Raw genomic sequence first — 21996 nt, forward strand, 5'->3', positions numbered from 1 at the left:
AATAAATTGTTGGCATGGAAAGATAAGGCACAAGATGGATATATACATTCAACATACGGTACATAAGGACTGTATTTGTTTATTATAACAATAAATCAACAAGATGATATTAACATTATTAACATTCTGTTAAAGCGATCCATGGATAGAAAGACTTGTAGTTCTTAAAAGATAAATGTTAGTACAGGTTATAGAATTTTTTATATTAAAACCCCTCTTAATGTTTTCGTTTTAATAAAATTTGTAAAATTTTCAATCAAAAAATAAACTAGTAGCCCGCCATGGTTGATGTCAATAATTACTTACACAATGCTCATGGGTGCTGAAGCCTTTAAAATCAGTCGCGCCCAAGCGCCAGCAGAGGGCGGCAAAACTCCATAAAACACAATTAACAAGTGGGCATTTCACTCTACTGTCATTTAAATCTGTCTGAGCGGGACATGTGCATTAATTGCGTCAAATATTTTAACATGATTAATTTAAAAAATTAATTACCGCCCGTTAACGCGATAATTTTGACAGCTCTAGTTTATATGCATTCTCACAGAACATACTAAAGATGCCTTAAGAAACTAAGTAACCGTAGTAATATCAAATAAGGGTGGTTTAAATACACTACATGAACAATGTGGCCTACAGATCAACAATCTGCTTTAAAGCTACCACAAGAAAACACATTGCTTAAAATTATGAGAGGGAAAACCTTTTGTATTTTGAGGCAATGAAAAGGTAATAAAAGACTATAAAAAAAAACACAAATAGTAAGTACTCGCCGCTTTTAACCGATGTGCGCATGTGTTGGACATCTCGGCGCGTAAAAGGGATTGCAGAACACCGGTAGTGTTCGTCTAGTGACAGTGACAAACTACACCATCACCCCGACCGCCCATTACGTGCATAAAAAATGGCATCCTCGTTAGGTCAAAACATGTACTAAATATTACAGATTTTTAAATCAATTGCCATTCCGTTAGACGGCACTAAACATCCAATTAATTTTGACTAGAGTGGACGTCTAGCACCGTCTAAAACCAGAGCATTCATAGCCACTCTTCTCTGGGCATTTACAGGTGATTTCCTGTTCATTTTAGGGCACTTACAGGTAATTTCCTGCTGATTTTGAGTCACTTCCCATTCATTTAGGGATATTCTTGAGTCACTTCCTTTTCAGTAACTCAAAATCAACAGGAAGTGACCTGTGAATTCCCTATATGAAAAGGAAGTGACAGAAAATGAACAGGAAATGTCGTGAGATGCCCCAAAATGAACTCATTGCCTGGCATTGACTGCCATTGATGGCCATAGACGTTCAATCCGTTTGAAGTGGGAGGACTGGCAGCAAATGATCTCTCCCACTTCATATGGATTGGCCGTCAACTAGTGATGAACTCCTCCAAAAGTTCATTAGCTGGTGCGGCTTATCTTCAGCTGGGAATTTTAGTGAAAATAACTTTTTCTGTGTATTACTTGTTTTGTAAAAGAAACTAGAATGATTTCCTGACCCATGTATCGATGATTGCAGTATTGTAACATAGTGAGATGAAACCGTATCGTATCGTGAGGTACCCAGAGATTACCCCAACCCAGGGCCAGGCCCCCCTGGTGGCCGAAAAGTGTCATTGCATGTAATTCACTTTCCTATACTGTATATATAAAAATTCTAAAGCAATAAAACTGCAACAAAAATGAATGTAATGAACAAAAAACATTTTCTATAATGGGTCAAAATTATTTTTCAAACAGATCATGTTACTCGCACCTTAGACGGTCATTTGCTTTGCATATCATTTTAATTTAAAAGAAATATTTGGGGAGGGCAATTTTATTTCTCAAATGATTTTTTTCTTTGATTGAAAATATTATTTTGAATGAAGCAACTTTTTGAGGGATTGAATGATTGAGACACAAACGTCCTACCCTTAATATGCCCCAAACACAAAAAGGATTGCTTCAATCAAAGAAAACTTTTTCAATGAAAAATTAAGTGTTCAAATGCAAATTTTTCAATCTCAAATATTTTTTCACATTCAAAAACTTTTTCTATGATTGAAATTTTTCTTTTTTTGATTGAAGTGATTTTTCTATTTAAACATATATTTTTTAAGCAGCTTATTTTTTGAAAAAAAATCAAAGAAAAACAGCTTTCACATGCAAGCGCTTTGAGCGCCTTGAAAGGTGGAACAGCGCTATATAAGTATAACACCATTACCCATTTTATTATATTTTTTTAGTTTTTTTAAGTTTCAAATTTATTTTTACAGTTAAGCAAATTTTTTTTTTTTATTGAAGCGATTTTTTTGGGGTTGAAAATATATATTTTGATTGTAGAAACTTTTTTTTAAAAATTAAATAATAAAGACACAAATCTACTGTACCTCCATATGGCTTCGCTCAGGGGATACAATTTTTGACGGTGGTAACTACATCGGCACGACACCGGCAGGCGTACCATATTCAATGAATGACGATCTTGGCGAAAAATATTGCCTAATAAGCCTGATTTATAATTCCCCTCAAGACTAATCGGAAACAAAAAACGCTCATTGTCAACTTATAATTATAAATATTCTTGTAAGTTGAGATGTCTCGATCGGCATCCCGATCACGGGTCCGATCACGTCATTTTCAAAGTATCAGAATCGGCAAAAAAATATCGGACATGCCTTTTTTTTAATATATATATATATTTTTAATTAAATCGTTTTCTAATTGTATTTAACGTTACAGACATAATATGTTACACTCATCCAGAGTCTTCAGTTTAGGCTTAAGGTAGGGTTATCAAGTTTATCCCAATAACGGCGGTAATTAATTTTTTAAAAAATGTATCACGTTAAAATATTTAATGCAATTAATGCATGCGCTGCACGACCCACTCACGCATTGTCGCGCTCAATCTGTAATGGGGCCGTTTTACCTATATAGAGCGCTAAAAGGCAGCGTAAAATGAGTAGAGTGAATTTTGGCAGCCTTTGGAGCCTTTTTTTAATTGGCTAAAGCCTTACAATCCCTCTCCCTACGACTATCGTGGGAAGCAATGTGGTGAAGCAAGGTAGTAATTGATCTTTTTCTTAACACCCTATGTTATTTCCCAACGCAGAGATGATATATCAATTGGTAGCACTACGCACAGTCATGGTTCCACTTCCCATCATGCATTGGGGCATGGCTACAGTATCATTTACTGAAAGCTCAACAAATACACTAGATGGCAATATTTAGTCACATTTGTCCTTTAAGAATTACAAGTCTTTCTATCCGTGGATCCCTCTCACAGAAAGAATGTTAATAATGTAAATGCCATCTTGAGGATTTATTGTTATAATTAACAAATTCAGTACTTATGTACTGTATGTTGAATGTATATATTCGTCCGTGTTTTATTCATTTTTTTCTTAATGCATTGCCAAAATGTATATGATCGGGAAAAATTATCGGGAATGATTGGAATTGAATCGGGAGCAAAAAAAAGCAATCGGATCGGAAAATATCGGGATCGGCAGATACTCAAACTAAAACGATCAGGATCCGATCGGGAGCAAAAAAAACATGATCGGAACAACCCTACTTGTAAGTTAATTTTATTGCTGACACTCCATTTCGGGGTCATCAACATGTTGTGCCCCCCCTGCTCCAAAGGTCAGACTCCGCCTATGTTTTCCATCCCTCGTTGCCTGGGTGCTCTCACCGTGAGAATATGTCATCTCTTTAGTTATCTGTTGTTGTTCATCTTCTTCTCCATCTGTTTCTCATGATCCAAGCATTTTGAATATGATCCCAGACTCACGCTGACCTCAGAAAGCATAACAAAGTCCTCAGGTGCACCTCAACCCGTAAATTCAAAAACTGGCCTCCTTATAATCCCCAGACGCAAGTCGTCTGACTCATTCAATAACCACATCACCTACGAACTCATTATTTATTACCTGTACTTCAGGCGTGAACGCCATGCTGAGGAAAGTAGCGGTGGCAGCCGCTTCGAATCCCCACGTGGAGATCCGGCAGGACGGCGAGCAGTTCTATATCAAGACATCCACCAGCGTACGCACCACCGAGATCAACTTCCGGGTCGGCGAGGAGTTTGACGAGGAGACCGTGGACGGGAGAAAGTGCAAGGTGAACAGCATTGGTGTGACATTACATTACCTTTTGCATCTGACAAAAAAAACCCTAACCCATTTACCCCAGGGTTGGGGTTAGGATGTGTGAGTTAGAGTTTCGGATTTATTTTGCGGTTGGGTTTACACCTAGAATTGTGCCTGAGATGTGGCGGAACAAATGTGAACAGGGCCCGGGTGCGGCAAGCATAAACGGGACCCCCCGAGTGAACCGTGCCAGTGGACAACTATTCGCAGGCTCCTCCACTATGACTGCCACTAACGATTACTCATATAACAGATTAATTGGACTATTAATTAAATGATTAACCCTTAGATGCACAAGTTACTGGACCCTACACTCTTCCATAAGTGAACCATATTAGAACCAATGTGTTTTGATGCCATTTTGGTGAGGAATAATTACTTGTATATTGATTAGTATGATATTCAGAGCCACACAAGAATGATCTCATGCTTGAAATATCTTTATGATTCAATTAACATAACAAACAGAAAAGCAATAGACTTTATCCTTCCTTGTATTTTATCATCAATGATGAAGAGCCCCCATGCATCTTTTTGGTGAGACAGCGGTGCTCAGCCCTTGTGGAGGCACTGACCGATTTCTGAGAATATTGTGGCTCTGTTTTCTGCCCTGGGTGGGAGGTAATTCTCTCTAGTAAGAACTAGGGTTGTTCCGATCATGTTTTTTTTGCTCCCGATCCGATCGTTTTAGTTTGAGTATCTGCTAATCCCGATATTTCCCGATCCGATTGCTTTTTTTTTTTTTGCTCCCGATTCAATTCCCGATCATTTTTCCTGATGATATACATTTTGGCAATGCATTAAGAAAAAAATGAATAAAACTCGGACGAATACATACATTCAACATGCAGTACATAAGTACTGTATTTGTTTATTATGACAATAAATCCTCGAGATGGCATTTACATTATTAACATTCTTTCTGTGAGAGGGATCCACGGACAGAAAGACTTGTAATTCTTAAAGGATAAATGTGACTTTGTATATTGTGACTAAATATTGCCATCTAGTGTATTTGTTGAGCTTTCTGTAAATGATACTGTAGCCATTTAACTGTTCTGCTCAAATGCATGATGGGAAGTGCAACCATGACTGTGCGTCGTGGTACCAATTGATATATCTTCTCTGCGTTGGGAAATAACATAGGGTGTTAAGAAAAAGATCAATTACTACCTTGCTTCACCACATTGCTTCCCACGATAGTCGTAGGGAGAGGGATTGTAAGGCTTTAGCCAATTAAAAAAAGGCTCCAAAGGCTGCCAAAATTCACTCTGCTCATTTTACGCTGCTTTTTAGCTCTATATATAGGTAAAACGGCACCATTACAGATTGAACGCGACAATGCGTGAGTGGGTCGTGCAGCGCATGCGTTAATTGCGTTAAATATTTTAACGTGATAAATTTTAAAAAAAAATTTAATTACCGCCGTTAACGGGATAAATTTGATAACCCTACCTTAAGCCTAAACTAAAGACTCTGGATGAGTGTAACATGTTATGTCTGTAACATTAAATACAATTAGAAAACGATTTAATTAAAAAATATATATATATTAAAAAAAGGCATGTCCAATATGTTTTTGCCGATTCCGATACTTTGAAAATGACGTGATCGGACCCGATCGATCGGCATCTGTAGTAAGAACCCTACAACTCAGTCTTTCTATCCATTGATCGCTATAACAGAATGTTAATAATGTTAATGCCATCTTGTTGATTTATTGTTTTAATAAACAGATACAGTACTTATGTACAGTATGTTGAATGTATATATCTGTCTTGTGTCTTATCTTTCCATTCCAACAATAATTTACAGAAAAATATGGCATATTTTATAGATGGTTTGAATTGCGATTAATTACGATTATTTTTAAGCTGTGATTAACTCGATTAAAAATTTTAATCGTTTGACAGCCCTTAATATAACAAAATTAGGGCTGTCAAAATTATCGCGTTAACGCGCGGTAATTAATTTTTTAAATTAATCACGTTAAAATATTTGACGCAATTAACGCACATGTCCCGCTCAGACAGTATTCTGTCTTTTGGTAAGTTTTACAGCAAGGTTTTTGTGCTGTTTAACAGCGAACTCTTGTGGTCGCTTTGCGACATGGTTTATTGCTTTCTTGCCAGTTCAATATGGCTGCACGACGTCTCGGGCTGACGCCTACGTTGTAATGTTGTGCTTATATGATCCTTGGACAAGATTTGTCCGTAAGTATGGTTGTTGTAAAGAATGTACATATTATGTTAGTAAGCGAAATGTTATATTTTTTGTATGAGACGCTTTTTGTTTATGTTTGGTGAACCTGTATAGCGTGCTAAGCTAACGTTGTTGCTAATGCAATGCTTGTGTACTTTTTTTTGTAGTTTCACTACGGTCTAAAGAGGACAGTGGTTTGAGGCCATTTTATTAATAAATCAGATGAAAAAGGAAGAAGTCTGATTATTAAGGCGTCGTTCACTAGCTGTCTAGCTTTGGAAAAAGTAGACGCTTCGGAGTGAGGACAGCATAGACAGATTTAAATGACAGTAGAGTGAAATGCCCACTACAGTCCTTATGTACCGTATGTTGAATGTATATATCCATCTTGTGTCTTATCTTTCCATTCCAACAAATTATTTTACAGAATATATATATATAATTTACAGAAAAATATGGCATATTTTATAGATGGTTTGAATTGCGATTAATTGCGATTAATTACGATTAATTAATTTTTAAGATGTAATTAACTCGATTAAAAAATTTAATCGCTTGACAGCCCTAAATATAATATAATATAATATAATTATAACACTATTAATCAAATAGATAGATAACCAAATAACCCTCTCTGGGTTCTTCACAGAAAAAGCCAGAAAATAAATAACACAAGTAAAAATAAATAAATAAATAAAATAAAATAAAAAATTTAAAAATTGTTCTGGGGGCCGGACCAAATGTGGAGGCGGGCGGTATCCGGCCCAAGGGCCGTAGTTTGGGGTCCCCTGGATTAGGGTTTAGTACATGTTGTCCAAATCTCTAATCGGCATACAGTTGGCCAAGATGGCCCATAAATCAAGAATGGTATTGAGTCATCATTACGTTTTTTGAGCATGGGAAAGCCTTCAAATTCCTACGCATTTTGCCTAAGAGTAACAACAAGGCAACTGCAAAAGGACCAGCTTGCACCGTATGCTCTCGGGATCAGGAAGCTGAGATCAGTGAGATGCAAAGTTGCGAACCTTCATGTCAAGGCTTTAACACCACTAACTGCTTTTCAGGGATGTATAGTAAGCGGCAGCCTCATGCATTGGTATCACCCTCACGTCTGCGCACATGGATTAAAGGGCGTCATGATCCTTGAAATGGATGGGAATATATCTGCAGGCCCTGAGGGCGGATTGTGATGAGCTCTTGAACTGACTTTTTTTCCCCTTCTTGCCAACGAACAAAATGAATCCCGCACTTAAAGGGGAATGACAGTGCTATGCTAACCTGGTTATTGAACAAATGAGGACCCAGAAAACAATTTTGTCTGCCAACATGGTAGGAAAAAGAAGAAGATGCAATTGCTGGAGAAATTGCTTGGGGATGCTGTAGATTTTTGATCACTTCCTATATATTTTTGGGTATTTTCAGGCAAGTTCCTTGTTAACTTTAGGTTGTCATTTATGGTGCTAGACGTCCAATCCATTTTGACTGGGAGTGGCAAACCCCTCCCAGTCAAAATGGTTTGGACGTCTAGCACTGTCAATGGCAGCCAATGAGTGCCTAATAAAGATTAAAGTCCCTGTGACATGATTAAAAAAAAATCTTAAATAGCATTATTATTAGAATTAAAATATTTATACAAATTTTAAGATGATTCGACTGTATTCAACAATTTCGCAGAGCGCAGATGACGGGAAATGAGTCTTTTAATCTGCTGTTTAGCTCCTCCTGTCATGATAGCGCTCTGGCGCCTCCATTTGGGTGATGATGTCGGCAGAGCAGCAATTTCAGCAGGTTTAGAATTCAGCCCAATGGACGAAGAAGTGCTTTTCAGCGATTCTGGTTCAAGAATGGATCTTTCAAGTGATAGTGTCGATCCAGAGGAAGCCTGTGGCATACAGCCATATATGTTTGAGTCGTATTTGGAGAAGGAGGAAGATTCAGAACGACAACAAACACGAGACTGATGACTAGAGCATACTGTGAAATATCATTGTTTTTTCTCTCTACTCCAATATTTATAATGGATATTCTTTGTATCTAAGTATTTTTCCCCGATTGATGAATAAATTGTATGGTCATGACCTGTGTTGTTAATAACGGCGTTACAATATAACGGCGTTACTAACGGCGTTATTTTTTTCAGTAATGAGTAATCTAATTAATTACTTTTCTCATCTTGGCAACGCCGTTACCGTTACTGAGGCGGGAAAGGCGTGCGTTACTATGCGTTACTAAGTTGGTTGAATAAAAAAAAGTCTGAGAGAAACGGACTCACGGGGACGAGAGCAGAGCAGGAGTGGGGAAGACGCCGCTGCAACCGCGATGCTAGGTGGCTCCAATAATACCTGACTGCAGCCATAGCCGACAAACTACGCCCACATGACACGGTAGATATCATATTATAGAACTAGATGCAAATGACAGACACTGCTGCACTGCCAACATGTTTTAAGGACTACATGCGTTTGTAAACAGCCGCCATCTTAAAGCAGTAGACCTCTCAGGAAGGCCCTGATGTAGAGATCCTTCCTAGCGAACCTAAGTAATTTTTTAAAATCTAAAATGCTCCTAAATCGGCAAAATCTTAACTTAAATCTATCTTGAAATGATGAAACAGTTTTAAAACTTACACATGTTTAAAGTAGACAGAAGGGAACTAATGCAATAACAGTAGAAATTTTAATTGTGTGACCTGTGTGTGTTTTTTTTTTTTTTTTGAGAAAAAAAAATATATCACTAGTTACTTTGCCAAGTAACTAATTACTCTTACATTCAGGTAACTGAGTTACTAACGCAATTACTTTTTGGGAGAAGTAATTTGTAACTGTAATTAATTACTTTTTTAAAGTAAAATTAACAACACTGCATGGCACTAAATGCGTTAGTAGACAGCCGCCATCTTAAAGCAGTAGACTTTTTAGGACAGCTCTGTTGTAGAGAACCTTCCTAGCGAACCTAAGTAACTTTTTATCTAAAATACTTCTAAATCGGCAAAATCTTGACTTGAATCTATCTTTAAATGATGAAACAGTTTTAAAACTTTCATATGTCGAAATTAGAGAGAAAGGAACAAATGCAATAATGGGAGCAATTTTAACAACTTTTTACAGTTGATTCAGGGTAAAGGGTAAATTAGGGTAAAGAATTGGGCTCGGGCCAATTGTACCAAAAACCTTCACAAAAAACTTCACATAGTGTGGCCAATGTTTTTTTTTTTTTTTTTTTTTTTTTTTGAGGGAAAAAAAAAAAAAGTAATTATCACCAATTACTTTGCCAAGTAACTAATTACTCTTACATTCAGGTAATTGAGTTACTAACGCAATTACTTTTTGGGAGAAGTAATTTGTAACTCTAATTAATTACTTTTTTTCAGTAAGATTAACAACACTGGTCATGACAAATAACAGTCCTGGGCTAAATGGAATATGAAATTCAATTAAAAATGCCTTTATTCAGTATGACAGGGCTAAATTACAGCATAATGCTCAAAACTGCCGACTTTAACCTCCCGAATGGTATTTTATGCCACCGGAGTTAGTCCGGCTCTTGTCATTTCCCAGCAGGAACTTGGAGACAGAGGAAAGAGTGTAAACAAAAAAGGAGTGTGAGAGCTAGGCTACATGCTAACCCAAACCGAGCGGCTCGTCCAAGTCTCTTCCTCGCCTTTCGAAAACGAAAAATCACGCAAAACTACCCCGACTCATGTCACACACGGCGGCGGGGGTGATTGTCTTCACCGATCGGCCACCCCCCGGCGGTGAGCAAGTTTTGACTCGTCGTTGAACGTCGAATATGGTGCATTCTCGTTGGACAAACCGGCCGATATTGAAGCGCGTGGCTCCCCAAGCCCGAGCCGAGGTTTGCGCTCTCTCTCGGCAGGCACACGGAGAGGGCAGAGAGAGGTAGAAGTCTCTACACAATCGAGAACCAGAGAAGAGAGCAGGGGGATCCCCAAGCATGAGCGCTCATTAGCCGGCGACCATGGAGTGCGACAAGCCACCGGTTGTCGACTATGTGAGGCGCACGCCTTCTCGAGGAACAGGGAGCATTCTCACCCAGAATGAGAATGCAAAAGTGCAAGCCACCTCCTTATTAAAATGTGTGCCATGATCCCAATATTTGACATAATATAAAATTAGTTCCTACCCACACCTATGGTCACGAGCTGTGGGTTGTGACCGAAAGAACAAGATCCCGGATACAAGCGGCCGAAATGAGTTTCCTCCGCAGGGTGTCCGGGCTCTCCCTTAGAGATAGGGTGAGAAGCCCGGTCATCCGGGAGGGGCTCGGTGTCGAGCCGCTACTCCTCCGTGTTGAGAGGAGCCAGTTGAGGTGGCTCGGGCATCTGGTTCGGATGCCTCCTGGACGCCTCCCTGGAGAGGTGTTCCGGGCATGTCCCACCGGCGGGAGGCCCCGGGGCCGACCCAGGACACGCTGGAGAAGTCATGTCGCTCAGCTGGCCTGGGAACGCCTTGTAATCCCGCCGGAGGAGCTGGCTGAAGTGGCTGGGGAGAGGGAAGTCTGGGCTTCCCTGCTAAAGCTGCTGCCCCTGCGACCCGACCCCGGAAGATAATGGATGGATGGATGGATGGATAAAATTAGGGCTGTCAAACGATTAAAATTTTTAATCGAGTTAATCACAGCTTAAAAATTAATTAATCGTAATTAACTGCAATTCAAACCATCTCTAAAATATGCCATATTTTTCTGTAAATTATTGTTGGAATGGAAAGATAAGACCGATATATACATTCAACATACTGTACATACAGTAAGTACTGTATTTGTTTATTATAACAATAAATCCACAAGACGGCATGAACATTAACATTCTTTCTGTGAAAGGGATCCACGGATAGAAAGACTTGTAATTCTTAAAAGATAAATGTGAGTACAAGTTATAGTAATTTTCATAGTTTGTATATTGTGACTAAGTATTGCCATCTAGTGTGTTTTTTTAGCTAAACTTAATGTTTGAATAGAGTATTATTTTGCATACCTATTTTGAATGCCAGATCTCTTTGCATTGAGCGCTTTTCTTTTTGAGAACATTATTTTATTTTTGAGGGATAGGAATATTATTTTTGTTGTGCTTTCACTAAATGATACTGTAGCAACTTAAATGTTCTTAACTGCCCAAAAGCATGATGAAAATTTGAGCAACCATTAGGCACAGTGGTTTTTGCAAATGGTATATCTTCTTTGCGTTGAGTACAATACATGGTGTTAAGAAAAAGATAATCTCCAGTTATTCTTCCCCATGTCGCTTGCCACAATAGTTATAAAAGTTGTGGAAGACACGCCACCGCTTATTCCATTAAATAGCGCAGCTCCAATAAATGCCTGCGTTACCAATTCACCCTTCTTGGTAATTGGCGGTGCTATGGACCGGCGACTCATATTTGCTCATTGTCGTCGGTTGGCTCGGTTCGTCTGATTTCCTCCTGAGGAAGACAGTGGCATACATATAAACACCAAGAGGCCTTGGATGGCTTTTTGTGGGTACTTTTATTAACAAAACAAAAGCAAGTGGGGGACGCAGCACTTGAGCCTGCGCTAACTGCACACTTTCTCTACTCTCTCGCTCCCTCTCTCGCTCAACCACTTTCTTCCTCACTGATCAATCTGAGAATGCTGGTCACATTGAAAATAACAGCGGCCTCCTTGGCAGGTGCCAGTAACACCTGCGTCCACTTCACTTGCTTGTCTCTGCCCTTAGCTCTCAATATACTTCAAACTGCGCCATTGTCGTCTGTTCGCGGCAATGCTTGAGTGGGTCGTTCCGCACATGCGTTAATTGCGTTAAATATTTTAACGTGATTAATTTTATAAAATTAATTACCGCCCGTTAACGCATTAATTTTGACAGCTCTATATAAAATACATAATTTACTCACTTCCTCGTCCGTCCAATGGTCCCACGGTTGTCGGACTTGTTTTGCCTATTCTTCGCGGTGAAAAGGATCTTTTTGAAACCCAAAGAGGCTCACACGCCTCTCCCTGGTGCAGCAACAAAAGCCTGCAGAACATTTGTCTGGCGTGATGTGAAAAATAAATGAATTAATCCGCAAAATCAGATGAATCCGCAGTCCTTCTGCATCCAAAAGTATGGCTGTATAGTGAAGATTATCTCTTCCGTTGATATCACATTCGCCTTCTTCCTCAATTCAAACTCTGGCCGGAAGTCACTAATTTTTATGGGGTTGGATAAATATATCGATCGCTTCCACACACATCCAAGAGGTCCTTTTCATTCAGGAGTATAAAATGCCGCATGAAAGATAAAATAAACATGATTTTTGCTGTCGTAGGCACGTTAAAGCTAACTGTTTCCCGTGGTTTTATGATATTTCTTGTTGCCATTTTTGGGTGGTTTTTGATTATTTGTATGTGGGTGGTTTTTTTCCCACCGTTTTTCCCCCTGCAGTTTTCAGTTTTTCGGTTTTACCGGATTTTGCCTTTTTCGCTCTTCTCGCATGATTTTTATTTTAACCTTTTACCACATTTTTTCACTTTTTACATGTTCTTTTTTTTCCAACCTAAACAGATTTTCAATTTTCGAGATTTTTCGTGTTTTTTTTGTGGGGGAAGGGGTGTCCATTGATTTAGTGTATTTCTGGGTCACTCCTTGTTCATTTGTCACTTCCTGTACATTTTGAGGGACTTCATAATGCTATCAGGTCATTTTGTCCCACTGAAAATGAATAGGGATGTCAAATTTTAGTCAAACAGTAGGTTTTTGGCAAAAACTGTACTACTTTTGTGCACCTCAATTTCCTGAATTCTTATTTTTGTGCAAATTATGTGACTCGAACATTTTAGGACAAGATACATTTTAAAATTATAAATGTCAATGTTTTTATCACTAAAATGAATTTTTTTTTTTTTTTTACAATAAACCCAATTTTTTGCCGCAACCATAAATGTGAAGGCCGAAATTGAAAGAGAACCCGCATCGTACGAATTGCCCCACAATTATCACACTATTACAGTGAAGCAGTAATATTACTGTTGCATACAGGGGTTCACAATTTTTCAGTGTTGTTTTTGGGGGCAGGAAGGGGAGATGTGACCTATTTCGGAGACAGCGTGGCGCCCTTTTCTCGGCACCCCGCGGCACGTGGGTACAGCGCCCGCCATCTCGAGCAGCGTGACGTCTCCGAGGGCTCAGAGGAGAGATTGTCATCGCTCATTTGTCATGTTATGTTTTTGTTCTGGTGCGAGCTCTTACTCAACCTGGTAAGATGTTGGATGCCTATATTTGTTTGGATGTTCCCCGAGTAGCAGGCAAGAAGGATTTTGTTTCACATGGCGAAAAAGTAATTGAATTTGGCAAGGATCTACAACCTCTGCGTTTGCTGAGATATACTAAATACCTCAGTTTCTCTTTTTTTTTGGACATGTTGAATAAGTGAATGCTTGATTCAGTTGGGGAAGTTCCCTATTTCCTTCCCAAGGTCCATAATAGGAGACGGATTAAAATGGAGATTATTACAAATGCTTAAAAAAAATTGGCGTTCCTCAAAGATGCGTCTTAGATCTGTTTAATTTAGATACAAATATGGAGTTGTCCCTGTTGAAAATGGAACAAAAGACTAAATTTCCACAAGAAAAATGGAAAAATCTTGTAAAAAAACTGTCACCAGATGCTCCGAAAATTTGTCAAAATCAAAAACGTCACTGTTATAAAAAATCTGTAAAATTTACGGTAAAATACTGGCAGCTGTGGTTGCCAGTAGTTCACCGTTAAATACACGGCGACAATGTAAAAGATATCACGATGCACCAAAAAAAACTTAAGTTAAGGTAATCTACCAGCAGTTCTGGTAGAACTGCACTGTAAAAAATATGGTGACAATGTAACATAATGTAAATAAATATATAATTTCCGGGAAAATTAAACTGTGGCTGCCGGCAAGGTTAAAATCATTACGCTAATGGCAAAAAGACTATAATTTACGATAAAATACCGTCAGCTGTGGTTACCGGTAGTTAACTGTAAATTTCACAGTGGAAGTGTACTGGCAGCTTTGGTTGCTAGTAGTCTACCGTAAAATTCACCTTGTAAATGTAAAAGTCATTACGGTACTGGAAAAAAAATCTGTATAATTAACGGTAAACTACTGGCAGCTGTGAGGGAATTTTCACGTAAAAAAAAAAAAAAAAACCGCCGTGAGAGGCAGACAAACAAAAAAAAAACAAGGCAATGCTGCAACTAGCAACGAAGGGATGTACAAACTGTCAAACGTTAGCAAGTCAATATCTCGGCAAGCCGCCTAGGATCGGTTTAAAGACACTGCTGATGAGCTGGAATTGGATGCAGGTACGACGTTGTGAAGTCATCCCACAGCTCTGTAACAAAACAATCTGACCAGAAGCAGAATGTGACAAAATCATGCCAGTTGTCATATTAGCTTCGCTACCGGCTGTGGGGGCGTGCTGACGTCACACCTCCAGCTAATTCCAGCTCATCAGCGGTAGCATATAAACGCAGGCCATCCAGGAGAAGAGCGCCGAGATATTGCCTTGCTGGTCGCCATCAAACGTTCTAGTAGTCTCGAGCAGGTTATTCGCAATTGGCTAATTTCGCCCTGCCCTGGTATGTAGGTCTGCCGCCTTCGTTTCGTAGCCTCTACCTTGTTCAGGTATTCGAGTTTATTTGTGCTATCTTTATCACCATGGTTTACCCTCGGGTCATTTATAGTGATCTCTGTCGACCTGTTTGTCATGGACCCTTTTTATTATCTCCTATTAGCGATCGCGTGTTTTTGTACGGTTACAATAAATCTGTTTAAGCGCCACTCTGGTTGTCTGTTTTGGGAGTCAACCCTGTTTTCCGCATTCGCGGACCCTGACAGTACTAAATATTATAGATTTTTCAATCAATGGCAATAATATATGTGTTTCTAATCACATTTAAATGAAAGCGAACAATTGTGGCTTATTAGAGCCTACAAGTCTTTAAGTCTGAGGTTCCCTTTAAAGCCTCACTGTTCGAAGAAAAAAAAAGTCTTTGAAAGTCTTCTAGGCAGTCAAAGCTACAGTGGGGCAAATAAGTATTTAGTCAAGCACTAATTGTGCAAGTTCTCCCACTTGAAAATATTAGAGAGGTCTGTAATTGTCAACATGGGTAAACCTCAACCATGAGAGACAGAATGTGGAAAAAAAAAAAAAAGAAAATCACATTGTTTGATTTTTAAAGAATTTATTTGCAAATCATGGTGGAAAATAAGTATTTGGTCAATACAAAAAGTTCATCTCAATACTTTGTTATGTACCCTTTGTTGGCAATAACGGAGGCCAAACGCTTTCTGTAACTCTTCACAAACTTTTCACACACTATTACTGGTATTTTGGCCCATTCCTCCATGCAGATCTCCTCTAGAGCAGTGATGTTTTGGGGCTGCCGTTAGGCAACACGGACTTTCAACTTCCTCCACAGATTTTCTATGGGGTTGAGATCGGGAAACTGGCTAGGCCACTCCAGGACCTTGAAATGCTTCTTACAAAGCCACTACTTTGTTGCCCTGGCTGTGTGTTTGGGATCATTGTCATGCTGAAAGACCCAGCCACGTCTCGTCTTCAATGCCCTTGCCGATGGAAGGAGATTTTCTCTCAAGATCTCTCAGTACATGGTCCCATTCATTCTTTCCTTTACACAGATCAGTCGTCCTGGTCCCATTGCAGAAAAACAGCCCCAAAGCATGATGTTTCCACCCCCATGCTTCACAGTGGGTATGGTGTTCTTCGGATACAATTCAGTATTCTTTCTCCTCCAAACATGATAATCTGTGTTTTTACCAAAAAGTTCTATTTTGGTTTCATCTGACCATAACACATTCTCCCAGTCCTCTTCTGGATTATCTAAATGCTCTCTAGCGAACCGCAGACGGGCCTGGACGTGTACTTTCTTCAGCAGGGGGACACGTCTGGCAGTGCAGGTTTAGAGTCCCTGGCGGTGCATTGCGTTACTGATAGTAGCCTTTGTTACTGTGGTCCCAGCTCTCTGTAGATCATTCACTAGGTCCCCCCGTGTGGTTCTGGGATTTTTACTCACCGTTCTTGTTATCATTTTGACGCCACGGGGTGAGATCTTGCATGGAGCCCCAGATCGTGGGAGATAATCAGTGGTCTTGTATGTCTTCCATTTTCTAATAATTGCTCCCACAGTTGATTTCTTTACACCAAGCCTTTTACCTATTGCAGATTCAGTCTTACCAGCCTGGTGCAGGTCTACAATTTTGTCTGCGGTGTCCTTCGACAGCTCTTTGGTCTTGGCCATAGTGGAGTTTGGAGTGTGACTGACTGATGTTGTGGACAGGTGTCTTTTAATAGAGGTAACGAGTGGAGCATCGTTAGACCTCGTTAGAAGAAGTTAGACCTCATTGACAGCCAGAAATCTTGCTTGTTTGTAGGTGACCAAATACTTATTTTCCACACTAATTTGGAAATAAATGAAATAAAACAAAGTGATTTTCAGTTTTTTTCCCCCCACATTCCGTCTTTCATGGTTTACCCATGTTGACAATTACAGGCCTCTCTAATCTTTTCAAGTCGGAGAACTTGCACAATTGGTGGTTGACTAGATACTTATTTTGCCCCACTGTATTTAATTTGTCAAACAACTTGGTCAAACAATGTAATACAGATCTTCCTGTTGTCAGTATTTGGCAGGCCTGAGTAGTCGAGGCCAGATGTGGTGGAATTTAAAGGGATTAACGGCATGATCCTTAGCCTCAATACAGCTGTGAGGTTCAAAAGTCTCGTTTAATCTGCGCCAGCTTTTCTCACTTCCATGAAGAGACTGAGATAAAACGGTTTGAGAGGCAACATGGAATTAGGTGGATAGAATACCAAAAATCACTGTTTTTATCTACTTGTTGTGAAATAAAACTGCCGCGGCCTGATAACAGTTTTTACTGTATACTCACCAAAAGCAGTACTATTCCAACTTTGTGCATTGAAAGTCATTCTTTGACAGTTGTGTGTGTGTGACAGGTTTATATGTGAAATAATTACCCTATTAATTTTTTTAAAAAACGTGGTCTGAGTTCTTATGGCTTTTGAGTGACTTTGCGCTTCATTTTGGAGACAGCTTTGCACCAGGCAACGCTGCCAAACTGTGGGAGGCCTTGTGAGAAAGTATTATGTCAGGCTTTCCGGCAAATGTCCTGAAAGATTCCACATAAGCACGCAGGAAATGAGAATCCCAGAGTTTTAGCTAGCTTGTTTTGCAAAGTAAAAACTACAACAGTGATGAATTGGATGACCGTCTTCCTTTATTACCCTACAGAGTCTCGCCACCTGGGTGTCAGAGAACAAACTCAGTTGTAAGCAGACTCTGGTGGACGGTGACGGACCAAAAACCTTCTGGACCCGAGAACTCAACGGCGATGAGTTGACGCTGGTGAGTTAACAAGTGTCATTGACAGACGTTTACATGGACACATGTATTTTGATTAAAAACCTGATCGGAATAAAAATGCTTCATGTAGACACCCCATTCGGAATATTCTAAACCTATTCCGATTAGGATTTTATTCTGAACGAGAAGAGTTGTTTTTATCGATTTATAATCCAATGGGATATACTGTACACTTATTCCAAAATTTCAGAACAAACCGTCTTTACCGCGCATGTCTGTGACGTCATTACAGTGGACTCTCCTTATGAGCAGTGTTGTTTTCGTCAACGAACAATTTTTTTATGACGATGATGTCACAATGACGAGCTAACCTGTACTCAGGTTAAGAGTCTGGGTGTCATCCTCGACAGCATGCTCTCTTTCCGCTCCCATATCAACGACATCACCAGTTCAGCCTATTTCCACCTTCGCAATATTTCTCGGCTCTTCCCCTCTCTTACTCGCCATACCGCTTCCACTCTTGTCTGTAGTCTTGTCACTTCCCGGCTCGATTACTGTAACTCACTGCATTTCAGCAGGGCCGTACAGAGACTAGGGATGTCCCGATCCAGGTTTTTGCACTTCCGATCCGATACCGATATTGTTTTGCACTTCCGCTCCGATACCGATACTGGCCGATACCGATACCGGCCTATCTAAGCATGTACTAAAGTTTAAAGTCATTTAGCCTCCTTACTTAGTTGTCAGACTCATGTTGAAAAGGGTTTTAGTACTCTTGATAACAACTAGCCAGCTGAATTAGGTGAGTTTGAATAACACACAACGGTTGGTAACAAGAAACTGACCTGTTTATTCAGTGACAAACACAAAACATTATAAATAACAAACAGAAATGGCATAATCAGTCAGTAAAACGTGCAAATAATATAGTAAACTGTCTTAAAAAAGCAAAACACACAAACAACCTCAGTGGAAAATCCCACAAACCCCCCAAGCTATTAGATGCTTTGAATGTTTCGTGCATTAGTTACATCAATTGTATAAAAATCCTCTCAGGTTTAAATAAACGACTATTTCAGTATCACGTTAACATTTTAAAACAGTAAATAAAATACTCAAGTCCCCATTCTGTATCTGCAGCTTTAAACTACAAAGAAAGTGAAAGTGAAAGTTTTAAAACTGTTTTGAAGATAGATTCAAGTCAATATTTTGCCGATTTAGGAGTATTTTAGATAAAACGTTAATTAGATTCACAACTGCCTACTAGGGAAGTCTCCTGCTTTAAGATGGCGGCTGTTTACCAACGCATCTAGTTTTCAATACTTCAATGTTGCTAACTCCGTGGAGTCTGTCATTTTGCATCTAGTTCTAAATACTGTACATATGATATCTATTATCTACAGTAAAACGATGTTGACGTAGTTTGTAACGGCTGTCAGCAGCAGTCAGGTATTCTTGTGTTTTTTTATCCAGCGGCATGAGTTGAGCTAAAGCCGTGAGTTGAGCATTGGCATTACCCGGGTCAATGACAAGCATGATGTTTCCTCTCGGGACGCAATGCGGTCCGTTTCTCATTGCGTCCCGAAGACCGCGCTGTGTATTAGTTCTGCTTTACTTGACATATTTCAATCATCGGAATTTGGATGTTTGTGAATCGTTCTCGAATCTTCCACGGCCGAATTGCTCAAGGATGTAATGACGGCTGGGCATGTTGTACCGTGGTTCTAAGTGTTGGATGGTGCGTCTTTACTCACGAGAGATAATGGCTCGTCATCCAGAATGAATTCTTCGGAAATGACTCTTGTTATTCCCTGGGATTTGGGACTGTCGAGTGCCAGAGTTTGTCACGCATAGCAAAAGTTTCTGCCAGTGTTAGTTGCGTAAGACCTTTCTTTTTGTCTTCGGTTTTCATATTCCTTTGTGGTGGTATTTCGCTAAATGCTTGATTAGGTTGGTTGTATTAAAAATTCTTACAGCTTTACCACCACGCTTGGCTTTATTGTGGCATATTTTGCAGTCTGCCTCTTCGTCTTTGTCGTCCTTTAAGGTGAAATGATCCCACACAGCTGACATTTTTACCGATAAACTCTCTCAGTAAATTGGCAGATGGTAATGTAGTGTGTTGAACGTGTGCTGTAAAATGCGGACCGGATTTTAGGGAAACCGAAGCTACAACTGAAATGGATTATGTAAATCAGTGCGCTGGAAAACCCGGACCGGACGTTAAAAAAAAAAAAACTGGATTGGAAGTCTGGATCGGAATTTTTCCATGCCGGCCGATCCGATACCGATGCGCATTTTTTTGCCCATATCGGCGTTCGATCCGATCCAAATATCGGATCGGGACATCTCTAACAGAGACCGATGGAGGGGCAGGTGCTCATAGATCAAAAGGGATACATGAACAAGAATTTAATACACGTTACAACAAAATGACTTACAGTTTTACCAGCTTTACAGTATAAATGGCTGAGACTGTACCAGACTTTAATTTGGAGGGCGGACTAGTAAATAGAAATCAACACTGTCATCAACATTTTCTAGCTGTGACTCAGTCAGTCTTTGCCTCTTTTCTTCCTTCAACCTCTATATCAAAACTTCCTTCCTCAATTTGTTCATCTGAGAACAAACCACATCAGATGTTCACTGAGCCACCATCAGCAGTTTTTTAAAAACTATTTTTTCATTATTATCCTTATTTGACAACTCTAGCACCTAATAATTAATAAAGATATTACATAAAATGTCAGCCTCATCCAGCTCCTTAAAAAAAAAAAAAAAAAATCAACCTTTCCTTCCGATGTATGTCTACATAATGAAATATAAATCTTGAATTAAAAATATCAGATTCCCCGGTGGCTTTTAATTTTAAAGCTTTCTTAATTTCTTTCTCAATAATGTGAAGAGAGAGAGAGACGACAGAACACTTAACAAGGGTGACTAGCGGGAACAAAACAAAAATATAAATTTTACCAATAAATACATAGAAATGGAACAAATTATCACATTAAGAGTTATACAAACACCGGAATCACAGCTAATGAAATAAAGGGACGCATTAGAAATATTAAATTTAGATGGAAACGAGAACTTAAAGATGTGTACCTTTCTAGAGAACGTTGCGGTTTGCCTATAGAGAGTAGAGACACACGGATCAAAATAGCCATGGAGCGGGGGTGGGGTAATTAATCATTAAGTAGAAAAACTATATAAGAGAAAATTACGTATTATTAATTATTTTTTTAAAAATCCCCACAATAAACCTGGTGTAACAATTTTCACTATTTGCTCAAACACTGTTTATAAGGGTAATACCGTTTGTTTCCAACCACCAGATGTCCTCGGACTCCGCACCACACACCCAGGTCATAGAAGAACAGCGTGCGGGGGGGAGGGGTTATGCAGCGGCTTAGCGGCACACAGATGGCTTTTTTTTTAAGGGTGTTTTCGGTGTTCAAGTAAAATACTCGGTGGCATGTCTGCACAGTCTGACAGCACACATACGCACCAAAAAAAAAAAAAAAAAGCCCAGTCAAAAGGGGCACTTTGGGCATATAAGGGCAAAGGGGCAGGTCCTTCCGGAAACTACAGCTGCTCCAAAATTCAGCAGCACGCCTCATCACTGCGTGCTAACTACACATACGTTAAGAAAATATCACACATTGTGAACTCCTGACGGAAACGATGGCGAATTTTCATCTTGTTTTCGTCTCGTCAGATGACAACTGGCAGCCATCTCTTCATGTTTTAGTCTCCCAAAACACGTTTTTAGCTCGTCATCGTGATGAAAAAATTACTTTCGTCATCGTCATCGTTGACGAAAACAACGCTGATTGCTACTTACAAACTACTACATTGTGAATATAATTGAAAGAAGTGACATTTATCCGATTAATTAATTGTCCAATTAATAGATTATGAAAATAATCGTTAGTTGCAACCCGAGTAGCTTACAATCCTCTTGAACTGGGCAAGCAGTGAATGATCCTTAATGCAAGACTGGCATTTACGCTGTTACATTTTGACGAGGAATTTTCAAGATTATTTGCTTTAACGGCTTCCAGTTGTGATCCCATGGTGATATGTGGTTGCTGTCTACCCAAAATGTCTTTAGAGGACTGTTGTGGGTGGGTAAACTCCCAAATAAAACACACAAAAACACACGAAACCTCTGAATGTGTGGAACTGTACTTCCAAGAGGCTTCTGAAAACTGACTCTGCCTTCATTATATACCAGTACAGCACTCTGCAGGTGGTGAGTGGCAGCTCCAGGCTCTCCACTGAAGC

The 21996-nt window shown here is 39.5% G+C and overlaps 1 protein-coding gene across 1 annotated transcript in view; it reads left to right on the forward strand.

Moving 5' to 3' along the window:
• The window catches only part of LOC130916385 (cellular retinoic acid-binding protein 1), a 41956-nt gene that overhangs the window by 11229 nt on the left and 8731 nt on the right, over window positions 1–21996 (forward strand). Inside the window, exons 2-3 of the mRNA XM_057837083.1 lie at window positions 3938–4116; window positions 17638–17751. Coding sequence (XP_057693066.1) covers window positions 3938–4116; window positions 17638–17751 — 293 coding nt within the window. The remainder of the gene's footprint in view (window positions 1–3937; window positions 4117–17637; window positions 17752–21996) is intronic.

Source organism: Corythoichthys intestinalis, chromosome 5, assembly GCF_030265065.1.
Source record: "Corythoichthys intestinalis isolate RoL2023-P3 chromosome 5, ASM3026506v1, whole genome shotgun sequence".
Lineage (NCBI taxonomy): Eukaryota > Metazoa > Chordata > Actinopteri > Syngnathiformes > Syngnathidae > Corythoichthys > Corythoichthys intestinalis.